The sequence below is a fragment of the Balaenoptera physalus genome (genome assembly GCF_965194825.1).
Source record: "Balaenoptera physalus genome assembly, chromosome: 6".
Classification (NCBI taxonomy): Eukaryota; Metazoa; Chordata; class Mammalia; order Artiodactyla; family Balaenopteridae; genus Balaenoptera; species Balaenoptera physalus.
The window spans coordinates 58912701-58939497 of record NC_138885.1 but is presented as its reverse complement, the minus strand read 5'-3'; the positions used below and the strand labels follow the sequence as shown (position 1 = coordinate 58939497).

The 26797-nt window shown below is 37.9% G+C and overlaps 1 protein-coding gene across 1 annotated transcript in view; it reads left to right on the top strand.

The window, feature by feature from the left end:
* Window positions 1-26797, top strand: part of COBLL1 (cordon-bleu WH2 repeat protein like 1) — a 147916-nt gene that overhangs the window by 68613 nt on the left and 52506 nt on the right. Inside the window, 1 exon segment of the mRNA XM_082464913.1 lies at window positions 16590-16778. Within this exon segment, the coding sequence (XP_082321039.1) occupies window positions 16590-16778 (189 nt within the window).

Sequence of the window (26797 nt, the reverse complement as noted above, 5' to 3'; positions counted from 1 at the left end):
TCTACACTACATTAGCTACCTTTCTGTGGAAATGAAACATATGGTAGTTGGGAGGGCCTGGAATAGTATTCTGGGTTGATTAAATCAGGCAGATGACACAAAATTTACTTTTTAGAATGTGGGTTATTTCCTTTATTTGAAAGGGCTGTGGTTTTATACAGCACAAAGGCATGGTTCTGATGAATTAGTCTTTAGCATACACGTCTCATGGTTTTCTTCAGGCGAGTCAGTGCTTCTTTCAGATGTTGTCCCAGAGAAAGTAACAATAAATTGTATTTATTGGATAGGTTCACACAATGTTGGTTTTTTTCTTTCCAATCTGTCACTCCAAATAGAACTTTAAGATCTCCGATTGTTGTTTCGTCAGAGCTGGATGCACACAGTAGGAGACTGAGCAACAGAATGGCATGGGAGAAAGGAGATGGGCTTGGAAATGAACTACCCTGGGTTAAAACCTAGATCTGCAGTTCACTCACTGTGACTGAGGACAAGTTAATTCTCCTCTTGGGGATTTGTTCCTTATGCTGTAAAATACAGATAACAGCTACTCACAAGGTTGTTGTTAAGAATTAACTGTAATGCATACATAGCTTCCCGCCCATTGTATCTTAATAGATTGCACTGTTGATGTTATTAACGGGTGCTTTACCAGTGCTCATTGATTGATCAAACTGAAGACACCTAAAGAGAAAGGAAGAACAAGATAACATTTGGGACTTTTTATGTGTAGTTGAGTAAAATGGTACAATAATAAACTATTAATTTTTTGAGTACAGGAACTGATGTATTTTTCTCTGTACCCAAAGCCAGTGTAGGTGCTGAATAAATGCTTGTTGTATGGAAGTGTGTGTGTGGGAAACTAGTGTCTCTTTACCTCCTGGTTCAGAGTTCTTTCTCATGTATCATAATCTTTTTTTTTTTTTAAGTGGGCTAGATGTTTAAAACCAAGTTTGCAGATTATAGTTGGCCTCCTGCAGTAAATAACTTTGCATTAATGCAACTCTGTAAGGTAGGTAGTAGTTTCTTTTTTTAAAGAACTCCTTTATTTATTTATTTATTCTTGGCTGTGTTGGGTCTTCGTTTCTGTGCGAGGGCTTTCTCTAGTTGCGGCAAGCGGGGGCCACTCTTCATTGCGGTGCGCGGGCCTCTCACTATCGCGGCCTCTGTTGTTGCGAAGCACAGGCTCCAGACGCGCAGGCTCAGTAATTGTGGCTCACGGGGCCAGTTGCTCCACGGCATGTGGGATCCTCCCAGACCAGGGCTCGAACCCGTGTTCCCTGCATTGGCAGGCAGACTCCCAACCACTGCGCCACCAGGGATGCCCTCATGTATCATAATCTTTAACTCTGTATGATTACTCCATTAAGGGAGCTCATTTTAGTTAATCTATAATTTGACCTTTTTCACAAACAGAGATATAAAGTACATTCTTACTTGCCGATGATTGCAGGAGAATATATATAAAATAATTTCTTTGGAAGAGTTGACTAACAATGTAAGAAGATATTAGTAAAAGGTAAATGACTGGGCTTCCCTGGTGGCGCAGTGGTTGAGAATCTGCCTGCCAATGCAGGGGACACGGGTTCGAGCCCTGGTCTGGGAAGATCCCACATGCCGCGGAGCAACTGGGCCCGTGAGCCACAACTACTGAGCCTGCGCGTCTGGAGCTTGTGCTCCGCAACAAGAGAGGCCGCGACAGTGAGAGGCCCGCGCACCGCAATGAAGAGTGGCCCCCGCTTGCCCCAACTAGAGAAAGCCCTAGCACAGAAACGAAGACCCAACACAGCCAAAAATAAATAAATAAATAAATAAATTAAAAAGAAAAGGTAAATGACTTTATGTTAGACGGGAGGAGGAAGAGAAAACTGTTTTAATGGGCTATAGATGTTAGGAATCCTAGTGGTTGGTTGATTATTTTTATACATTGCTTTAAAGACAATCAGATTTAGTACGATTGGGAATAATTTACTCCTTGTACAAGTTTTCCTTTTTTCTGAGAATCAGGGTCAAATGGTGAAAGGAAACTGCCATTTCATACCAAATATATCAAATGTCCTATCCTAGTGTGTTTCTAAGAAATTAGGATTTTTTTTTTTTTTAATTGGGAAAACATTTGAGGACCTGACTCTATGTGTGTGTGTGTGTGTGTGTGTGTGTGTGTGTGTGTGTGTGTATCTATGTGAAAGAGAGAATTCATTCATTCAACAATATTTTATTAAGCACCTTCTTTGTGCCAAAAATATTCTCGATCCTTCAGGATATAGCACTAAACCAGAGAGTAAAAGTGCCTGGACTCAGTGAGCTTTCATTCACTCATCAGAATTCACTAATCTGAACTAATCACTAGTCAGAATTGTGACCATTTAAAGTAAGCCATTGGAACATTACTGTCATTGTATGAAAAGTATAGAGTATGTAAACTGGGATCTCTTTGCTTAGTATACCATTATGTGCTTGCAATAAATAAAGAAATACCTAAAGATAATTAAGGAAATAGGAAGGCCAGCTCTTTCACAGAGATCTTTATCTCTGTCAATATTCTTTGTCAATAAATACTGTTTGGTTTTCAATTTCATCGTGATTTTTTAGTTATGATGGCACAAATAAGATTTTTAATAGATTGTTTACTTCCCTTTACTAAATTATTTTATTTACTTGGGGATTGAAAATAGTCATGAAAGCATTTAATTAATAGGAATGAATTGTTTCTGGGGGAGGGATAAATTGGGAATTTGGGATTAACAGATACAAACTGCTCTGTATAAAACAGATGGACTGCAGGGACCTGCTGTGTAGCACAGAGAACAATATTCAGTGTCTTGTGGTGGCCTGTAGTGGAGGGGAATCTGAAGAATAATATGTGTGTTGTGTGTATGGCTGAGTCACTTTGCTGTACACCTGAAGCATTGTGGGTCAACTATACTTCAATAAGAAAGCAGGAGTGGAAAGAGAAATAAATTGTTTTAGATCATTTTTCCTTGGATAAAAGGGATTCTTTCTACAGAAGGTTAAAAATGATAGTTTCTGGAGAGTTATACTTATGTATTTATATCTCACTACTGCGTAGATTATTATTCTATTGAGAGAAAAATTAGTACCATTTCTGACATGTTTGATCTGACCCATAGTGTTCTAATTTTTTACTATCTTTCTTATAAAATTCGGCGGAAATTAAGAGACAGCTGGTGTGATTTTTGCTTGGACTGCAGGTGTTTGGATGAACTACCTAAATTGAGTTTTGGGTCACAATTTCTTAAAAGATTTGTCACAGAATGGGTCAGAGTTTTCCAGGAATCTTATGTCTAGTAATACTGTAGAAGCTCTTAAATTTTAGGCAGCTCAGTCACTGGGTCAAGTAAGATTTCCATTCCCTTAGTAAAACATGCTGAATGGCTGTCCTGGCACAGTGAACCCCCAAAGCAGTAAGCTACTTTCTAGATTGCCTGTACATGCCTCTTGTTATGTTTTATCAAAGATTTGTTTTGACTGTTTCCTAACCTGTTAAGGCCTGTTTTTACAGTTACTTATTGTAATAACGTAATTAACCTAAATATTATAAACACATGATTTGAATTCATTAAGAGAGTTGTCCTATAAAAGCGAAGTTAAATACTTCAGAAAGAATCTTTGGTGAGCCAGCTACCCTGCCCCTCCAAAAAAATGTACTGTTGAATTATATGTGAATGAGACAACTGAAAGAATGAAATAAAATGCTAAAATCAAGGAATTTGCATTCGAATTGCTTGCAGCTGTCTTGAAATCCTTGGCTTACTTTAAAAAGTTAGAAGGCAAGCCATTATGTGCTAATTATACAAGAAGTACAAGGTGAAAATTTAGTCAGTGGGTACAGCTGCAAATACAAACATTTCACTCTACATCAATGAATTAATTTATCTGTGTATTTTAAGTTAAAATGCCTAAGGTTTACTTGAACTTTTTTTTTTTAATTTTATTTATTTATTTATTTATTTATTTATGGCTGTGTTGGGTCTTCGTTTCTTTGCGAGGGCTTTCCCTAGTTGCGGCAAGTGGGGGCCGCTCCTCATCGCGGTGCGCGGACCTCTCACTATCGCGGCCTCTCTTGTTGCGGAGCACAGGCTCCAGACGCGCAGGCTCAGCAATTGTGGCTCACGGGCCTAGTCGCTCCGCGGCATGTGGGATCCTCCCAGACCAGGGCTCGAACCTGTGTCCCCTGCATTGGCAGGCAGATTCTCAACCACTGCGCCACCAGGGAAGCCCTACTTGAACTTTTGATTTCCCACTTTAAGTGGCTTTTTAAAATAACCTATTGATTAGAAATGTTAAAGGATTTTTGTTACATTTGCATTCCTTTTTGATCATTTTCCTAAATCACTATTCTCAAACTGTTTTCTGTAAGATAACATTAATTAATATCTATTCTATTTATATATTTAAAAATGCGATAGAGTTTTTTCTCCAAATGAAAATTTTAACTATATAAGAAAAATACAAAATACATTTATGCAGCTTTATGTGTGAGTTTAAAAGTACAGTTTGGAACTACACTTTGTTGCATAAGCAGTACTTATGGGGGAATCTTATCTTTTCTGGGTTTAGGTAGTGAAGCTAGTATATAAGTTAAATGCAGTTATGCTGTGTTTTCATTACACCAACTACCTCTTCCTTTGTTAGATATGTTAGTCTATTCAATGATTGTTACTTTGTATCTTGTCTTAAATATGTTTAATTATATTATTCATTATATTTATTGTATATTTAATATTTATACTAACCCATTGATCTGTAGTTGAAAGAAGAATGGCTTAATGGAAAAGCAGAATCTTATGGTCCTTGAGCTGTTTTAATTATAATCAAAATGTTTCTTGGATAATCAGTTTGTGTCTGAAGCTCTGTTTGGTACAGTCTACACGTGGCTTATAATTCTTGAATATCTATTGGTCTTTCCTGAATATGTGATCATTTTAAATGCCAGTGACTTCAAATAACTTTGAGGAATCATGGCTTTAAACTATTTTCTTGTGCCTGGTGGGAATTGGGAGGAATTTTTACACTGAGTACTAAGAAGAGGCTATATTGGTTTTGTTGTGAAGTCTTCACATGAATGATGTACCAAGAAGGGGTGTGTGTAGACTTGCCTGTAAATGTTTACAGCAGCATTATTTACAATAGCCAAAAAGTAGAAACAACTCAATGTCCATCAGTTGGTGAATGGATAAGTAAAATGTTGTATATTCATACAATGGAATTCTGTTGGGTAACAAGAAGTAACAAAGAACAGATACATGGTACAACACGAATGAACCTCAAAAGCATTATAGTCAGTGAAAGAAGCCAGACACAAAAGGACACATATTGCATGATCCCATTTATATGAAGTATCCAAAAAGGCAAGTATATAGAGACAGAAAGTTGATTAGTGATTGCCTAGGGCTTGAGATGGGTTAGAGTTAGGGCAAAGATATTAGAAAGAAAAATGATGATCTTTGCGTACCTGAAGCACTTACTAGGAATAGTAGAGTGGAAGAAGTAATAAGGACTTTTGTTTTTAAATATATCTTCTGTGCTATTATTGTACCTAACAAAATTAATAGTTCCTTTTGCATATCACCTAACACCCAGTTTTTATTTAAATTTCTCTAACAGTCTCTTTGTCCAAATTGGATTGAGTTTCACACATTACTTTGGTGGTTTTGTCACTTACATCTCTCATTCTATATCAGTTCTTACCCCCGCCCCCATCATTTTCCCCACATTGTCAATTTGTTAGAGAAACTGGATTGTAGACTATCCACAGTCTAGATTTTGCTAATTATTATGTTTGATAATTATTAAACAGTTGAACTATTTGAGCATAATCAGAAAATGACTAACTCTTCATCCGAGAGAATTAATTTTCCACAGAGCTGAGAGCAAGTAAGCTCGCATTTAGGAGCCTGTAGCAACTGTTTAAGATAGAAATCAGCAGTCTTTCAGAAATTAGCAGCCTTAGGTGTTCTAAGACTTGATTTATTCTGTTATATTGCTACATTTCTCCTGGTAATAAGATGGATGGAAGACAGTGGGAAACTGTGAATCATTCTCCCTGAGGAAAGGTGAAAGGGGCCTAGCAGGTGGTTGGCACAAAGACCTCCCCCCACCCCCAACGTAAAAGCAAAAACCATGGGTCCGGGGTTTGAAAGTCGTGCCACTTAGTGAGGGAATAATTGAAGGAAGTCTTGGCAGAATTCTTGGGTTTTAATTCTTATTTTGTTAAAATACCATATACCATAACAGATACCATATTCTTGGATTGGAAGAATCAATATTGTGAAAATGACTATACTATCCAAAGCAATCTACAGATTCAGTGCAATCCCTATCAAATTACCAGTAGCATTTGTTACAGATCTAGAACAAAAAAAATCTTAAAATTTGTATGGAGACACAAGAGACCCCGAGTAGCCAAAGCAGTCTGAGGGAAAAAAACGGAGCTGGAGGAATCAGACTCCCTGACTTCAGACTCTACTACAAAGCTACAGTAATCAAGACAATATGGTACTGGCACAAAAACAGAAATATAGTTCCATGGAACAGGATAGAAAGTCCAGAGATAAACCCATGCACCTATAGTCAAATAATCTATGACAAAGGAAGCAAGGATATACAACGGAGAAAAGACAGCCTCTTCAATAAGTGGTGCTGGGAAAACTGGACAGCTACATGTAAAAGAATGAAATTAGAATACTCCCTAACACCATACACAAAAATAAACTCAAAATGGATTAGAGACCTAAATGTAAGACTGGACACTATAAAACTCTTAGAGGAAAACATACGAAGAACACTCTTTGACATAAATCACAGAAAGATCTTTTTTGACCCACCTCCTAGAGTAATGGAAATAAAAACAAAAATAAACAAACAGGACCTAATGAAACTTGAAAGCTTTTGCACAGCAAAGGAAACTATAAACAAGACAAAAAGACAACCCTCAGAATGGGAGAAAATATTTGCAAACGAATCAATGGACAAAGGATTAATCTCCAAAATATATAAACAGCTCATGCAGCTCAATATTAAAAAAACAAACAACCCAATCAAAAAAAAGGGTAGAAGATCTAAACAGACATTTCTCCAAAGAAGACATACAGATGACCAAGAGGCACATGAAAAGATGCTCAACATCACTAATTATTAGAGAAATGCCAATCAAAACTACAATGAGGTATCAACTCACACCGGTTAGAATGGGCATTATCAGAAAATCTACAAACAACAAATGCTGGAGAGGGTGTGGAGAAAAGTGAACCCTCTTGCACTGTTGGTGGGACTGTTAATTGATACAGCCACTGTGGAGAACAGTACGGAGGTTCCTTAAAAAACTAAAAATATGGCCCAGTAATCCCACTACTGGGCATATACCCAGAGAAAAACCATAATTCAAAAAGACACATGCACCCCAATGTTCATTGCAGCACTATTTACAACAGCCAGGTCATGGAAGCAACGTAAATGCCCATCAAAAGATGAATGAATAAACAAGAAATGGTACATATATTCAATGGAATATTACTCAGCCATAAAAAGGAATGAAATTGGGTCATTTGTAGAAATGTGGATGAACCTAGAGACTGTCATACAGAGTGAAGTAAGTCAGAAAGAGAAAAACAGATATGTATATTAACACATATGTGGAATCTAGAAAAATGGTACAGATGAACTGGTTTGCAAGGCAGAAATAGAGACACAGATGTAGAGAACAAACGTATGGACAACAAGGGGGGAAGCGGGGGGCAGGGTGGTGGTGGTGAGATGAATTGGGAGATTCGGGTTGACATATATACACTAATATGTATAAAATAGATTAATAAGAACCTGCTGTATAAAGAGATAAATAAATAAAATTTAAAAAAAGCAATGCGATGTTTGTAAAACTGCTAACCATATAAAGCTAAGTTGGGATTTAAAAAATATATATATAATGGGGATTTAAATTTGGAGAAGTTATTATTAAACTTTGGGACTACTTTTAAGATTGTTACATTGAGTGATTCTGAGAACTTCCTGAATTTACATGAACTTGATTGACCTAAGTAGCAACATTCTGGCAGTGTTTCAGACATTACAAAGTTCTTAGGAAAGTAAATCATTAACTCTAATTGAATACCTACTATCTGTCAGGCGTTGTACTAGACTAGTGGTTCTGAAACTTGGCTGCACTTTAGAATTGCTTGGGGAGATTTTCAAAATCCCCATAGCCAGTAAATCAGAATTTCCGGGTGTGGGGCCTGAACCTCAGCATTTTATAAAAGTCCTCAGGTGAGTCCATTGTGAAGCCAAATTTGAGCACCACTGGGTGAAGAGTGGGCTGAGATGGGTGGGGCTGGGCGTTGGCCCCCCCTTTTGAGTGGTCGGAGAACACCTATACAAGGAGGAAATATTTGACCTGCTGTCTGGATGAGCTGAAGGAGCAGGCAGTTTGAAATTCTGTGGTGAAAACATTTGGGGCAGAGGGAGCAGCTCTGCAAGTCCCTCAGATGTGAAGGAAGGGAAGGAAGGCCAGTGTGAATTACATAGGGAGTTGCAACTGAGTAAACAGAGGGGAGGTTGGCAGGGGCTGGCTCAGTGATTTCTTAGACGTTAGCATGCATCAGAAGCACTTGGAGAGTTTTGTCAAAGGTGCATTGCAGGGCTTTACCCTCTGTGTTTCTGATTATTTAGGTCTGGGGTAGGGCCTGAGAATTTGCATTTCTAACAAGGTCCCAGGTGCTGCTCTGAAATCACACTTTGAGAACCACCAGGCTGGCTCATCTAGGGCTTTGCAAACCAAGAACAGGAATTTGGTTTTATTCTCAATGTACTGGGAGACCAGTGAAGGGTCAGAGATGTGATGTGGTCTGATTTACATATTTAAAAGATCACTCTTGGGCTTCCCTGGTGGCTCAGTGGTTAAGAATCCGCCTGCCAATGCAGGAGACACGGGTTCGAGCCCTGGTCTGGGAAGATCCCACGTGCCGTGGAGCAACTAAGCCCGTGCGCCACAACTACTGAGCCTGCGCTCTAGAGCCTGCGAACCACAACTGCTGAGCCCACGTGCACAACTACTAGAGCCCGCGTGCCTAGAGCCCGTGCTCTGCAACAAGAGAAGCCACCGCAATGAGAAGCCCATGCACCACAATGAAGAGTAGCCCCCACTCGTCACAACTAGAGAAAGCCTGCACGCAGCAACGAAGACCCAGTGCAGCCAAAAATAAATAAGTAAAAATAAATATATTAAAAAAAAAAAAGATCACTCTTGACTACTGCAGAGAATAATACATTTTAAGGGACAAGAGCAGAAAGTGGGGAGACAAGTCAGGAGGCTGTTGGAGCAGTCCAATCAAGAGCTGATGGCTTAATTGCCAGGGTGGTAGCAGAGGAGCTGGTGAAAAGTATGCAGGTTCAGGATGTGTTTTAGAGCTAAAAGCCCACAAGACTTGATAATGAATTGGAAATAGGAGATAGGCATAGAGAGGAATTAAAATATGCCTAGAATTTTTGCTTGAGTTAACAAGGTAGTTAGTGTGGAGCCATTCCCAGGGATGGGGGTTACTGGGGGGAGGCTTGGATGAGAACTGGGGGTAGAGAGGAGAATCAAGAGTTTTGATTCTGAGATACCTATGGGACATTCAAATGGCAAAGACCATGAGATTATTGGGCATATAAGTCAGAACTCAATAAACAGGTCAGGGTTGGAGATGTGAATTTTGAGAGTCATCAACTTGCAGATGGTATTTAAACCCATGGAATTTCATGAAATTACTTGGGGCTGAGGATTGTAGAAGAGAAAAGAAGGGGGCAGACAAGGAGCCCTGGGGTGGCCTCAACACTTAGAAATCAGACAAAGAGATAAGGGCATTGAGACCGAGGAGTGGCAGTAAAGGAGGAAAACAGTAGGTTGTAGTGTCACACAAAGCCAAGGGAAGAGAATCCCAAGCAGAAGGCTTGAGCAGCTGTGAAGTGTGTCCTTATTGGAATTTAGGCGCTTACTCAAATGTGAGATGAGATGTATAATTATCTATTAGATTTGAACACACGTAGATGATTGGTGACCTTGACAAGAGAAATGTCTGTTAAGAGTCATATAATGCCTTGGGACTCCCCTTGTTGCCTTTCGTTACTGCTTATCTTTTAAAGCCACTTTGATATATTTACTTTGATTAGATGTAAGGCTCATCAAGAAAAGGGACCTTTTGTTCTTAATTGCATTCCCTCAGGCACATAGCACAATGTTATGCTCACCATTGGGACAGTTTTTTGTTTAATATAATCTTCTCTTGTTTCATTAAACCCAGAGAGACACACTAAGAAATTGTTTTGAAGAACTGATCTCCACTTTATAGTTGAAATGCGTAAGGTAGGAACCATCAAAACATTGCCAGATACTGTACTTCGAAGGACTGTCTCGTCAACACTTACCATAATGCATCTAATGTTTGATAGCCCTCTGTACTGAGAGAGGGTGGCTGTTAAATTTCTTTTTGGTCATTAGAATGTAATACTTTAAAAACCTATTGTTTTAAGACTTATAATTCCGTTCTTACATTTTGTCTTTAATATCAAAGCTGTATTTTTGTATAGTATTTCTCTGAATCTATGAGGATACTATATACATAAAGCAAACAGATGAGAGCCCATTGGACTCGAGTAGCTTATTAAGGATGCAAGTATTGATATATCTCATATACAATTGAAAAATTTTTTTCTTTCAAACAAAGTAGAGGTTTTTGAGTAGATTTCTATTGTTTTGCTGAGCGTCTCTTTTATTCCTTTTCATTTATTTTAAGGATCTTAATATTGACAGGGATGGAGTGGTGATTACAGTGGACACATGATTTTGAAGTGCTTTGTAGATCAAGTGATAAAAAAAAATCAATCAGTAGTGGTAGCAGGATACCATTCAAATGGTAATTTGAATTCTCTGTTAAAATTAAGTTTGGGTATTTTAAAGATCAGTTATTGCATAACGTGGAATTGTACCTTAATTTTCATTATGAACATTGAATATAATATTGAGATAATTTTCATGAATAAAACGATGCTTTACCTAAACGATAATTTACTGTGGCTTGTTATTTTTAGGGCTTGATTTGGGAATTTTTGCGTTGACCCAGAAAAGGTTTCTATCTCAAATATCTTTTCAGTATAACCTTCTCTCCACCACACTTGTGTAAAATTTGTTGCTGTAACTGTTGAAGGTAGTGGCCTCTGAGGAGCAGGAACTGGGAGTCAAACTAGGCCACTGAGGAGCTTATGTGGAAATCCCTTGAGCAGGAAACTGGCTCAAACATCATTCCCATTTAAAAGGGTGGGGGAACTTCAATGGCAGTTACTGAATTTTTATTATATTAATGAAAACTAGCATTCGTCTAAGCCATAAATTACAGTTGTTATCGCATGTTGATGTATTATTCTGCTTTACCAGAATTTCCTATGCTTAGATTATGTTGAAAGCTTTGATTATTTTCACTATACTTTTGGCTTTGGGTGACATTTAATTTAATTCTGTTATCGTTTCCAAGCATCTCAACTAAGAAATGTAAAACATTGGGAGAGATGTGAGTAGGTAAAAGGTATTTTAAAACTTTTGCTGGTGAGTAAGAGATCAAGTAAGTTAACAAAGTCTTAAATCTACTTAGGATTCAGGCCAAATCCAGGCCTCTGCCTGGTATTCTTTTCACTAGACTATACCATGTAGTGAGCAAACTTTAACTGGATAGACACATTCCTGAATTTAATGTAAATGGATCACAGTCGGGAACCAACATATAAATGATCCTACAGGCTCTTCCTCCTAAATACTACTTTTCTTTCAAGAACTGAGTCCCTTTTTTCTTTGAAGTTACCTTAATACCTGCCTTCACATCCCCACAGAGCTCATTTTAGCTTGCTGTCATTGCTCTGAGTCTTCAAGGTTACCCATCTGTTTTATGACACTTCATTTTTTTGCTTTGTATTTGTTGTTTAATTACTTACATATTGCATCTTCCCTGTTGGATTTCTAATTCATTGTGGAAGGATCTTGGTTTGATTCCCAATATGCTTTCCAATTTTCAGGACCAAAGGTGACAAATGCTTTATTATAATAATAAAGAACACTAAGATGTTCTTAATAGAAGTTCCATGTAAATAATATTTCAACAAGTGCTTTGTTCTGCTTTCCTTTTTTTTTTTTTTTAAGTTGGTTTACCTTTAGTAATTTAAGATGGGTTTTGGGGGCTTCCCTGGTGGCACAGTGGTTAAGAACCCGCTTGCCAATGCAGGGGACACGGGTTCGAGCCCTGGTCCGGGAACATCCCACATGCCGCGGAGCAACTAAGCCCGCGAACCACAACTACTGAGCCCGCGTGCCACAGCTACTCTAGGCCCACGCGTCTAGAGCCTGTGGTCCGCAACGAGAAGCCACCACAGTGAGAAGCCTGCGCACCACAACAAAGAGTAGCCCCCACTCGCCACAACTAGAGAAAGCCTGCACGCAGCAGTGAAGACCTAAATGCAGCCATAAATAAATAAATAAATAAATAAATAAATAAATAAATAAAGTTATAAGATGGGTTTTCATCATAGACTCAAAGTACCTTAGGAAATAAGACAGTCATACATATAAGAACATTAAAACTGTTAGAGTTCATTGCAGTGTGCAATAGACAGGGAAAATGTACCAAGGAATTGTGATTCAGTCTGAACCTCGAAGGATAGATAATATAGGTAAAGGCAGAGAGAATGGGGAGGGCATTCAAATGGTGACTCGGGGGAACAAAACTTGGAGATGGGAAGGTGCCTTCAATGATGAAAGCGGGGGATGGGGAGGTGATGGTAGCAGCAGGAGGTGCCTATCAGACCTTCTATGGTACCACTTCTCTTTTTTTTTTAAATTTATGCTTTATTCTTTTTTTAAAAATTAATTAATTAATTAATTAAATTTTTTGGCTGTGTTGGGTCTTTGTTTATGCGCGAGGGCTTTCTCTAGTTGCGGCGAGCGGGGGCCACTCTTCATCGCGGTGCGTGGGCCTCTCACTATCGCGGCCTCTCTTGTTGTGGAGCACAGGCTCCAGACGCGCAGGCTCAGTAGTTGTGGCTCACGGGCCTAGTTGCTCCACGGCACGTGGGATCTTCCCAGACCAGGGCTCGAACCCGTGTCCCCTGCATTGGCAGGCAGATTCTCAACCACTGCGCCACCAGGGAAGCCCCTGGTACCACTTCTCTTGAAAGCCAAGTCCATTTTGTGGGCAAGGTTGTTCTTGATGCTTTACCTACCTGCGCGTGGTGGCTGGGCTTGTCTTCTGACCTTCCTCATGAAACTCTTCTAAAGCCCTAAGGTTCCCAGTTATTCCTTGCTAATAAGTCCAGTGTATAGTTTTCAACACTCATCTTCCTAAAAATAAAACATAATCAGTTTCTAAAACCTAACACAGCTAATTCTGAGTACCTTGGTGGTAAGACCTTTTTTCCTTCCCAATTATGTGCTTAGGTACCTCATCTTTGTGGGAAGTATTCACTGAATGCATTCATTCAGTAAATATGAGTGCCTACCATGTGGCAGACATTCTAGAGATTTTATACATTAGCAAATATGTGTGACACCAGGCAGTGGAGACAAGAACCTATACTCATGGGATTAATCACTCTAATGGAAGGAGACAGGATAAACAAGTATGTTAGTTGCCCTGACAAGCCCTCAGACAAAAGTAAAGCAGAGAAATAGAGGTGTTAATCTTAAGGTCAAGAACAGACTCTGCAGAGGAACCTGAGTAGGAATTGTCCTAAGTGTGTTCAAGGAAAAGGCAAGAGTCATAGGATCGGAGTGCAGTGAGCCTAGGGCGAAAGTGGGAGAGGGGAGCTTGGAGTGGCTAGAGGTAAGGGATGACAGATTATAAAACTCCAGATCTTATTTTGGCTGAGGTCGGAAGCCATCGAAGGGTGGGAAAGGAAGTTCTGTGATCAAACTTAACATTTTAAGAGGATCACTCCAGCTGCTATGTTGAGAATAAAGTGTAAAGTGACAAGGTTGGGAGCAGAAAGACCACTTAGCAGCTTGAACAGAGGTGTTTGGTAATCAAGGTTGTTGATGGATTCTGGGTCTATTTATAATATAGAGCTGGCAGAATTTGTCAAGGGATTGGATTGTATGTGTGTGAGAGAGGAGATTTTTGGCCCAAGCAACTGAAAGAATTGAGATTTACTGAGATGGGAAGACTTGAAGAGGAAAACATTTGGTTTGGAGGAGATGGGAAGAGGAATTGGAAGTTTAGCTGGAGATTCCAGTTAGTCATTTGAGTCCAGATGTCAAGTAGGCACTGAATTTATAAATCTGGAGTCGAAGGGAAAGGAGATCCAAGCTGACTATTTGGCATTTAAGATTTTCTTCATATGCATTTTGCAAAATTCTTGTTGTATTTATTGTAATAATTTTTTAAAATTTATTTTGGTTGCTACTGTAAAAGAAGTTTTTTCTTTCATTATACTTTGACTAGGTTTTGCTTATGTTTACACAGGCTATTGATGCTGGCATGTATCACTTTGTGCCAAACCACCTTGCTGAATTCTCTTAATTTATAAAAGCTTTTTCATTGATTCACTGATTTCTCTTCTCCTTTGACTTTTCTCTGGAATTTTACCAAACTCTTCAATTCTGAGAAGTACCACTTTCTTTCATGGCTTGATTTGCTTTCCTTTGCCTAAAATATCAATTATTTCTTGTCTTTTCCTGTGAGTTTCTATTCATTCCCTCAAACCCAACTCATGTTTCCCATCTGTCAAACATTTCTGGATTCCTAGGAAAGTTTCTCTTCCTAAGAGCTGCAGCTGTACCATCTGCATACCTGTATTAGAACAATCATCAAACTTTATTCTAATTTTGTATATATCTGTCAGTCCTTTTGGGGAAGGAGAACTGGGTCTTACTGTCTTTACATCCCCAGTGTTTAGCTGAATCTGCTACATGGTTGTCTGTTACAGGAGAAATGTTTGTTGAATAGATGAGTAGTCAGTTTGGGCAGATTAAAAACATTTGGAAATTGGATAAAGTTTTTCTTCATATAGATTTTATAAACTTGTTATATTTATTGAAACACTTCTAAAAATTCATTTTTGTCACTATTGTAAAAGAAATATTTTCTAAAGTGTAATATAACTTTGCAGTTATACTCCTAAAAATTAAAGGCCTATTATTTTAGAAAATTAATGTAGGAACCTTGTTTCTGTTTTTTCATGATGCTGAGTGCGCAAACGTGCTTGGATTTGTAAGACCTTACATTTTGAAAATACTTAATGGCTGGATGTTACGTATTTACTTACAAAGAAGGCCTTTTATTTTGCATGGTTTTTATTTTTGCCTAGGAATCATCAAAGCATTGAATTGGCCATGTGTAGAATGTCTACTACTGTTTCTGTTATAAATCACTTAAGGGGTTGTCCTAGTAAGTGACACCGAAACATATTTATTAGAATAATTATTTGTAACATTTTTTATTGAAATAGAAATATACTTTATCAAATAACCAATCACAGTTCACTGTTCATTGCTGAGCACAGTGGGAAATACAGCATGCTTCTTTCTTACAGGGAGTAATAAATGTAGGCAGAGAGATGAAACTGGTACCCAGGGGAAAAAAATGGGGAAAATGTTACATTTGTGGAATCTGTTGTATGTTCCTTATAGGGAGACACTTGATATAGGGGGGTGGTAGGAGGGCGGTTTCAGCTAGATTTTGAAGCATAGGTAGAGTTTCATCTGGATAGAGAGGCAGAATACACTAGATTGGAAAACAATAGAATGAGAGGCACAAAGGTAAGAGCTATTAGGAGGTGTGGAAATGAGATACTGATTTCCATCCTAGGAGAATAAGAATTTTTATAATTTGTTCCACCAAAGAAAAATGCAGTACTTTTGCTTCGCTGTAGTGAACACACATTAATTGAATTTAATGAAGGCCGATATCAGATCTCTTTTGTTACCATGTTTCTTTGTATTGCCAAGTAATGCAAGCATATTGTTAAAAACAAACAAACAAATATGCTGATTTTAAAAGGCAGAAAAAGGACTTTCCTGGTGGCGCAGTGGTTAAGAACCCGCCTGCCAATGCAGGGGACACAGGTTTGAGCCCTGGTCCGGGAAGATCCTACATGCCGTGGAGCAACTAAGCCCGTGCACCACAACTACTGAGCCTGCGCTCTAGAGCCCGTGAGCCACAACTAGTGAGCCCACGTGCCACAATTACTGAAGCCTGTGCACCTAGAGCCCGTGCTCTGCAACAAGTGAAACCACTGCAACGAGAAGCCCGCGCACCACAACGAAGAGTAGCCCCCGCTCGCTGCAACTAGAGAAAGCCCGCGCACAGCAACAAAAGACCCAACACAGCCATAAATAAATAAAATAAATAATAAAAATAAATTTATAAAAAAAAAAGGCAGAAAAAACGTTTACTTAATTCCATCATCCCTAGTAAGCTAACATTCTAGTGCATTTTTTCCCCTAGGTGTGAAAAACATACATACACACATTTTGTGTTTTTATTAAATGAGATCCTATTAGCAAATTATTTTTAAAATACATATATTTTATTCTCTGTGTTTTGTTTTTGTTTTAGGAGAAAACCAAAACCCAAAGCACCGCTTCCTCCAGCTGAGACCAAATACCTTGATGCCTCTTCAGTTGATGATTCTGTAGAATCTTCTGCTTTTATCATGGAACAGAAAGAAAACACGATAGATAAAGATATTGAACTCTTGGTGGTTCTACCTGGGGATATTATCAAATCTACTACTGTTCATGGCAGGTACGATGGAGTGAAAGAAATACCAGGACTTCCCTTTCTTCTTCTGTAATTGAAACCCTCTGTTGTAGACTTCTTGATTTTTTTTCTTTGACAGTTACTTTATTCATCACTCAGTTTACTTATCTATTAAAAAAGTAAATGCTAAAAGGTATTAAAATTTTTATAACAGTGCTTTAAATATCAAATCTATGAATTCCACAACCCCAGTGAAGTGACTCTTGGAATTTGGAACTATTTTACATTTTGTTAGTCATTAAAAAAAAATTTTTTTTTAATAGCCTTTTCCAGAGGAACAGTCATCAGTTTTATTGATTTTCTAAGTCAAACTTACAAAGCAAGCCAGGGACCCATAAGAAAACTCTTTCCCTTCCCTTCCAAATTATTCTTTCTCTTTTAAGCCGCTTCTCCAAATTTGACTTTGCAGAAGTTATTAACTACTCTTAAAAGGTAATACTCTTTTATTTATCAAAACAGATAAATCTGGCTGTAGAACTAGCAGGATTTTTCACATCATTGAATGATTTAATAAACTTATTTAAAATGTGGATAAATTTAATAGAAACATAGAATTAAACTTTAATCCAGCGAGAAGGGAATATGTGATTTAGGAGACTGATATTTTTAATACCTGAATAAAAATTGGAAAAATGTAATAAAGCCAAGTGTAATTTTCCATTTCATTTTGAAGTGGAAAGTTACATGAGTTGTATACTTGGTCTTGTTCCACCTTTCACCTTCAACTACCCGTTTGTTATCAAGAGTCCTGTTTTAGAAATTTAAGCTATTTTGATCTTAGTATTGCATGTGTATGTGTATGTATATATGTGTGTGTAGAAGGAAAGAATAAGCAGGCAACATATTGAGTACTGCATTTTTGCAAAGTGGTCTTATCTAGATGAAATTTATTCAAGATAACCTTAATCTTGAGATCTATTCTTAAGATTATGTACAACTTTATGAATTATTGAAAGTTCATGAAAATAGAAAAGTTCAGCACTAGCAAACAATACATAGTATTGTGTATTAAATTCTCATTAAATTTAAGTAAGTTGCACTTTGCCATTTATTTTGTATTGGAAGTAGTTTTGGAGATGACCCATTGAACCATATTTAGGAGGTTGAGAACCCTGTGACTGACCTTGGTGGGCTTCCACCTTAGATGCAGGTGGGTTTTGCCTCTTCTGAGGGAGGAAGGCATCTTGTAAGTTAGAGACAGTGGCCATCGCATCATCTTCAATCCTTTCAATCACACCATTACCCTGGTTTTAAAATAATAATGGTAATGGATGTGGCTAGGGGTAATAAAGGCAATTCCTCTTATGTTCCCTGAATTCAAGGTAATTTTTTTAAAAAGTCAGTATTTTTTCCTAGTTCTTCACTGATGCTGACAGGTAACAATGGTTTCATTATCAGTACTCCTCAAACTTTCATCTTGAATATACCAGTCATCTGTTTATATTGCCATCTTCTCTACTATCAGCTTTCTGGGTTCTTTTGTTTGTTTGTTTTTAAACCTCAGTGACTTCAGTATTAGAATCATGGGTTTCCCCTCTATCCTGTCACCCATCATAATTACTTTAAACTTTTCCACATGCTACCCTGAGCTAACTTTTCTTCTGTTTCCTTGACTCTGGGAAAATACATCCATAGTGTACATCCCATGTCCACCTGGACCGTGGTATCTTACCACTTTGAAGCTGATCCAATACTGAGATCTTAGGTTCCCTCTTTGACACAACTTTTTTGAACCTAGCTTATCCACTTTCTCTTTCTTAATTGGATTTGTTCTTCATCCTCCTTATTAAGTCTAATTGATGATCTCTCTTCCTGTTGCTGAATTTTTCTTCATATTTGACTTGGATTCTGCATCAGTCATTTCTACTACATTTGTACTTATAAGGACCCTAGATTTTCCCCACCCTTTTGACCTTCCAGCATGTTTGCCTTCCACGTTCCTAAACTGGAGTAATTTTCCATCAGTCAGCTTTTTGTTTCTGGGCCACCAACTGTTGTTGAATTGCTTCAGTTTTCTTATCTATAAAAAATGTTTTATAACTGAATTGTTGTTGGGATTAAATGAAATACTTATCAGTGCCTGGCACATAGTGACTTCCACCATTTTCTTTTGAGAACTGTTTTCCTTAACCCTGGGCTCTCTCCATTCATTCCCCACCCTCAGGTTAATCTGACTAAAACATCCCTCTGTTTGTGGCACTCGCTTTGATAAAAGACTGCAGGGATGGCAATTCAACAAAGTAAGGAAGTCCAAGCTAACAAGGCTGGACACTGGGGCACCTTCTTCTCTTCTCCTCTGGAGTTAAGCAGGCTTTCCTTCACTACTCCCCTTTGAATAGCTTAAGCTTCAGCTGCATGACTCTTTGATTCTACAGATACTCTACTTTTTCCACCTCCACACTTTTTTTGGAAAGCCATTCCATCTTGAGTACCTTACCAGCCGCATTTTATCCAGTTAATGTAGCTCAAGTGACACTTTTGATTTAAAGGCTCCCTGATCTCCCCAGAATGAACTATTACCTCTGACTTCCAAACTCTTCTGGCACTTTATAACCAGATAGGACAATCATACATTGTCCTATGCTATAATTTATATGTGTATCTTACCTTCTTAAATAAACCGTAAGATCCATGCAGGTATCACGACTTTTCTTCTTGGTGCTTAGCACAGTTTATTTTTTCTTTTTTTCTTTCTTTCTTTTTCTTTTCTTTTCTTTTTTTATTTTTTTTTTACAGTTTCTTGCAATGTAGTAGGCATTTAGTAAATTCAGCATATTGTCTCCCTAAATCTTATATGTTGATGGAGGTAGCAACCTAAATGGTGTGTCTTGAAGAGGCATTTGGATGGGTCCCAGTAGCTTTCCCAGGATCTCTTAAATATATTTCCTCAGGTAGAGAGTAAGGCAAGAATGCCCCAAATTCTGATTGCTTTTTAAATTTTGTTTGAAAAATTTAAACAAAACTTTAAATTTTGGGGCTGAAAAACTTTTCTGAGAGTAGAATTTGTTTTATATCAGTGTTTTTACTAGGGGGTTTGATTTTGAGACTTTGTTCCTAATAGTTTTATCACTCAGGAATGACTCAAGTTGTAGACACTATGACTAATTTTTTTTTTATATTAAATGTTTATAATTAAAAGTGGTTGTGTGATTCTGAATATTTCGGGAGTGCGATTCTGGATATCTCAGGAGTGATTCCAGATATTTTAGAAGGCGATTCAGGATATCTTAAGAGTGTGATTTGGGGTATCTTGAAGGTTGCAGCAACTGCTGGCCCGTTAGTTAAAAAAAAACCAAACAAAAACCAACGTTTAACAATAACAACAAAAACAAAAATGTACAAATAGAAAAATTTATTCTATTTCTGAAAAATATTAGCTACCTATGTGAAGACCCATGATATAGATAACTTAAATTTCTTCTGGGCTTTGTTACCATAAATGGAATAGGAAAATTTTCAACAAAATGATACAGGAATTTAGTGGGGGACTACAGAAGAATCATTTTAAATAAGTTTAAGGGCATAAGGTTTTCTTAGCTAAATCAGAGTTCCATATGTTACTGTGAAGGAACTCTAATTTAATTTTTTGAGACCATCTCTTCTTAATTTGTCTAAATATTCTTTGTATATTATATTTATTTTGATAGTATTATTTATATATATATTTCCTTTGGAGAATAATATCAATATGAGCCTGAAATAAATATTTAGAAACTTATCATATGCTTCATTTAACTGTTCAGGAAAGTTTTGCTTCTCAAAATGTATTCTTGGGGACGATTTTTAGAAAGTTCCCCTCTCTTCTTATACAATTCATGCAGAGATATGCTCAGAATGTTTCATTTTTGAGAATGTAACACACAGCATTATTTTCAGAAGAATGCACTTGTTTGTACATTGATTTTTCACCAAAGAGCTTATTCGGATTAAGGAACACAATAAGATTGGAGGTGGTAATAGACTCTATGCTCAGGGACAAACTAAAAACTTGTTATTCTGAATCAGGTTAGGAGCCTTCTGCAGGCTTACCAATCTTTTGGTACCAGAGCTTTGTGATATTGACTCTTTAGTAACCAAAAGTCACCCGACGTCTGTTATCTTGCCTTTGCGATCCTTGACTTACATTGAAGATGGCTGAGCGGCAGCCTGAAAACTCCTGGAAATTTCTGTGTGTCCTGTTATTACGAATGATTGGATTGAAGGAAGAAGTACAGGTATATGTGTATACATATCTGTGTGTGTGTGTGTGTGTGTTTGTATCTGTGTGTGCTGGTCAAGTAAACAACCTTTTTCACCAGGCAAAGCAGCTCTGTGCCTTATTAAAAGTGAGCATTAAAGAATACTACTGTTAGAGGCAAGCTGCCTAGGGGCTGTGCTCCAAAGAATGTACCACACTATGCAATAGCATAAGTGGTGGTGTCTACCAGTACTTGGGAAAAGTTAATTTTTAATGAAAATGAGCTTATAGGCTAAGCTGGCATAGACACTACAGAGAAAATGGAAATATGTGGGTATGTTTGTATATCACTGTAGGTCCTTACCTTATAGTCAGGTGTCATTCTCACTGAATAAGTATTTTTCCTTTTTCCTCTTTCTCTGGGGACACTTTAAAAGCAGTTTTCATTTGGGAATTTGATAAAAGATTGACATTAACCCTCTTTGTTAGCCTATAGGGAGAGCATTCTATGGGTATATTAACATTCTCTCTCTCCTGTAACTTACGCTATTTTATGACCTGAATACCATAAATAGGAGTTTGCTTTGATCTGAGCAAATCTTAGAATACCAGGAATGAAAACACAAAGAAAGCATAGAACTTGAAGTTAGAAAGCTCAGGCTCTACGGTTTATTACATAACTTGCTATGTGATGTCAAGCAAGTCACCTCACATCTCTGGCCTTTAAGACCAGAGTTTTGAAGGGCACTGGGTGGGTCTGAGAACTAGCTCAGGAGAGTTTTACATGGACTACAGTGCCACCTATTGGAAAAAAGTAGACTATGAAAAACGACAAGAAATTACTGGATCAATGTGGGTCAATTTTGTTTAACTCACCCCTCTCCAAAAAAAAACCAAAAAACAAAAAACAAAAACCAGTAATACAACGAACGGTATGGATCACAGAAGAGTTTCAGAGTTTCGTATCATTCTTATATTTATTGAAAAATGTCAAATGACAGATATGACAGATGTGTGATGAATACATTATATAATAGGGTAATAGATTTCAAAAACATACTGCTAAAAATCTATTGCATGGCATAATCACATTGAACTCCATAAAGATGCTTTAAATTTTGGTTTAGATACTTTTTCAATTGTACCTGCTTAAAATAAAAGTTGGAATTTTAGCTGTTAAGTTATTTAAGTGTAACGGTCCTGCCTGAGTTTCTACCTAGTTGGAATCCTGTACTCCAGGCTTTGGCACTCTCCCACTGTCCTGAGTCAGGCAGCACGTAAGCCTCTGTTGGCTGATCACTCTCCTGGTTTGAGAAACGGTGACAGAATGCTAACAAATGCCCTCCAAGTCCTGGGAGGGCCACCCTCATCCCTTTCCTTTCCTGGCATCTACACCTTATAACAATGGCCCTTGTTAATGTTACTTTTAATTTTTTCTGACTATGAATGCAATGGTTGGGCCTTACAGAAAGTAGGAAAAGACAGATAAGCCAGAAAAAATACTTAAAACACCATGTCATTATTAAGGAGAAAGATTACAGTTATTAACATTGTGGTATATAACCTTTTACTCACACAGACATATACATAGACATACACCACACACACTCACAATTGTATATCTACACATATACCTATATAGGAACCTTTTCCTCTTTTGCCAGTATGACATCATATTGTACATGCTATCTTGTAACTCGCCTTTTTTTTCAGTCAATAATTTCTAACTTTCATGTCAATAACATTTTAGCTTATCCTTTGCCCATATTTGAATTGTCCCAATTGCAGTGAGATATATTGGTGATATTTCTCTTTTTATAAGGGGTGCGTATGTATGTTTAATAGGTATGTTCCTAAATCACAGTTGTTGTTTTTTTTTAAATTTATTTATTTATGTATTTATTTTTGGCTGTGTCGTGTCTTCGTTTCTGTGCGAGGGCTTTCTCTAGTTGTGGCAAGTGGGGGCCACTCTTCATCACAGTGCGCGGGCCTCTCACTATCGCGGCCTCTCTTGTTGCGGAGCACAGGCTCCAGACGCGCAGGCTCAGTAGTTGTGGCTCACGGGCCTAGTTGCTCCGCGGCATGTGGGATCTTCCCAGACCAGGGCTCGAACCCGTGTCCCCTGCATTTGCAGGCAGATTCTCAACCACTGCGCCACCAGCGAAGCCCAATCACAGTTTTTATGAAGGTAATTGTTTATAATTAGCTTCAAATATAGTATCCAAAATAAATGATCAAGTAGAGTTTAGTCAAAAGGGGAGAATTTCAACTTTTTTTTTTTTTGCTTTGAGAAGTATCTGTTTTTAGTATTTGATATGCGACCTTTTATCAATTTAACACTACCCTGATCTATTATTGTCTTCAAATTTAAATTGTGTGTTACTTTCTTCAAAATGTTTCCTATTGCATAATTCAGTAAGCACTCTCAACTTGGAGATTAGGTTTATTTGTTTTATGTACCTGATCCACTTCATTTAATGCCCACAAGCATAGTTAGAGAGCATTCCTGAACTCCTTCTGAATTAGGTGTGTTAGCTTCATTCCTGAACTCATTACTAAATGAGGTGGGTTAGCTTAAGATAGGTAAACATCAGTAACAATGGAGAATGTTTTACAAGTTCCTATACTGTTATTGGTAAGTTTAGTTGGGTTGTTGGTATGCATTTGTAAGGGACAGTTGGAACCAATTCAACTCAACTCAGTTTTGAGCATGTATTGAGAATGGGTAAAATACCTTAGTAGATACTGGGGTAGATTTAAAGAATCATACTAAGGAAGAATCTGATGGGGTTCAACCCCTTATCAGATGCTTGAAATCCATCTAGTCATAAAAAAGACTTATCATCATGCATCTTCGTTTTCCTATGACAGTCCCTGTTTGTACCTATTATCCCAGAGTAATTACTAATAGTGCCCCTCTTTCGATCTCAGGTGTCCAGATTGGATGATAAATTTCATTGCAACCCTATTGGTAAGTGACTTTGTTTAAGCACCTCTAGGGTTTGGAAATTCACCTATGTAGTTGTTGGAGCTGATCTGAAAGCTCTTTGGCGAATCATGACTTTCATTTTTGATATCCAAGTGGATCTTAAAAACGCAAAAATGGGAAGTCTTGTCTTATCTAGCAGGTAGTAAAACTAGGACAAGATTTCCCTTAATATGTGTCATGAATGCAGGAAGGGTCACTGGAGGATTTTAGGGGGTAATTTAGTGATGCCATCAATCTATGAAGTAAAACTGCAGCAGATAGCAGGTAGCCTGTTGCAAACCATCCACCCTATCCTGAATCCTGATTCATGGGATCATGAGGCTAAAATGTAGCTGGATTAGGAGTCAGGACATTTCAATCCTGACTGCACCCTAATTCTATTTATGCTCCTCACAATCTGTTCATGTAACTTCTCTAACCACAATTTTTTCATTCGTAAAGTGGGAGTAGCTTTTGTGGTGGTTGTGAGCTCAAATGAGATAATAGGTATGAAATTAATGCAAGGGATTGTTTGTTTCTATAAGGACTGGGAAATCTCATAGGGATTTCTTCCATTTCAAAGAAGAGTTTCTAAAGAATTTTGTTTTTTTTTTTTAAATCGGCCCTCCAGGCAGTCATAAGAGAAAAAAAATCTGTAAATAATGCAAAGCAGACTCTTAAATAATAAACCAAAATTCAAAGTAATGTGGTAGTATAGAGGAGGAAAAGACTGTTTCTTATTTGAATGAGGAAGTAATGAACAAATTCAGCCAATCCTTTTCAACTTTTAGTTATTTGGCTCGGGTTTCAGGTAGACTGCTGGCATGTGCTCCTACCTTAGCAAACAGGAGAACAAGCATCCTTCCTGTGGTGATCACGTGCTTAAACCTTTTTGCCAACGGCTGTTAGGTGCATCAGCTTAGGATAATTATCCTCAAACCAAAATTGTTGTTTTTGGTAGAAGTAACTTGGCATTCAGGTGGATAATTCTAAACTATACTCAAGAGATGGTTTCGTTGTCTGTGGGAGCACTTTGTGACTAGTTAATTCCCAAAGCAGCCCCACTGCATGCAGAGCCTGCTTAAAAGTTAATGTCCTGCCTTCATAGTGTTACAGCTCCTTTATGGTAGAGCCAGTCAGTAATTCCCACCCTCAGAATCCGCTAGGTCAGGGTCATCTCTTCTGTGCTTTTGGTGCCAAATGCTGAGCTTTCAATTAAATATTTCAAGCAATTGAACTGGTCTGAGGCTGTTTTCGGATAAGGTCTTAGCCCAACTTAATGCTTATATCCCACTTCTGTGTAAAGATGTACAGGCTTTAGACACAACAATGCTACTAGTCAAGTTTGTTAATTAAAAAACAAAAAGCAAAACAGCTTTCTCACCTGTGTGGTTTTTTTTAAAGCATGTGAATCTCCTTTCAACAATTTCATCTTTTCATGCATCAGACACTGAACAGAAATCTCAAATGCATATTATCTGCTATGTGTTTGAACTCATGGATGTTTAAGCAAAATTACCTAAGAGATAAATAATCATTGGTTCCTATAAATTCACACTCAATGACCCTGACCTACATTGTATTAGGTCCTGGGAAGAAAGTCTGCTAAGAGGTGGTCCTGCTAGAGAGGAGTTCACATCTAGTTATAAATGGAACCCAGATAGCATCTTTAGGTCATTCTGTTCTTTGAGGTCTCCGAAAGATTGGCCTGAACCCCTGTTCCATAAATACCCTTTATAATATTATTGTAAATTCCCAAGGGTTTATGTTCTTGGAGTCGCCTCTGGCTTGGACTTTATATCCTTTTTTTGGATTCTTATTTTCCAGTCTCTACTTTTTGAAATGTCCTTTCTCTCCTTGATTTAACCCCTCTCAAAGCTACCAGGACCATAGCGATGGTTTGCGGGTCACCAGGGAGAGGTCAGTAAGTATATCACATACCAAATAACTTAAATGAGCATTTTAGGCCTTCTATGGAGTCCTTTTAGCAATGCTGCCACTTGGTAGTGTCCCTGCAATCCTGGCCTCTTCCCATTGGCTGGCTCCTCTTTCTGTCTCTTGTGTCATCTTACCCTTTTCTTCCCACATTAGATTTAATCCTATCACCTCCTTATGAAATATGTCTGGAATCTGACTAGTCTAAGCTATCACCTTCTCTCACCTAAATTTTTGCAATAGCTTTGTAACCTCAGGCTACTGTGAATAAAGCAATCAGAATATTATCCTTTAAAAATGTAAAATAGATCCCATCACTCCTCAGAACCCTTTTGTGGTTTTCTACCTCACTTCATAAAATCCCAAGTCTTCACCAGGCATTCCAGATCTATAAGAAAATCACTCTGATATCATGTCTACTGTTTTCACCCCAGCAGGCTGGTTTCTGTTTTTCTTTAAACATGTGGAACACACTTCTGCCTCAGGGCCTTTGCACTTGTCAACTATGCCTGGAACACTCTTTCCCCAGTATCCCATTCCATTCAGGTCTCTTTTCTAATGTCATTTTTTCAGTTAGGACATTTTCTAATCTCCATCCTTATCTTACTTTCATCATGGCATTTATCATTATCTGATATACTATATAATTTACTTGTTTCTTTATCCTCTTCTCTCCAGATCACTGGTTCGAAAACTATAGTATGTGTCAGAATCAGCTGGAGTGCTTGTCAAAGCACATATTCCTGTGCCTCACCCCCAGAGTCTCCGATTCAATGATCTGGACTGGGGCTTGAGAATTTGCATTTCTAATAAGTTCCCAGCAACACTGATGCTGCTGATTTGTGAATCACACTTGAGAATCAGTGCACTAGAGCTACTCTGTCCAATACAGTGGCCACTCACCACATGTGTGTTTAAACTGTT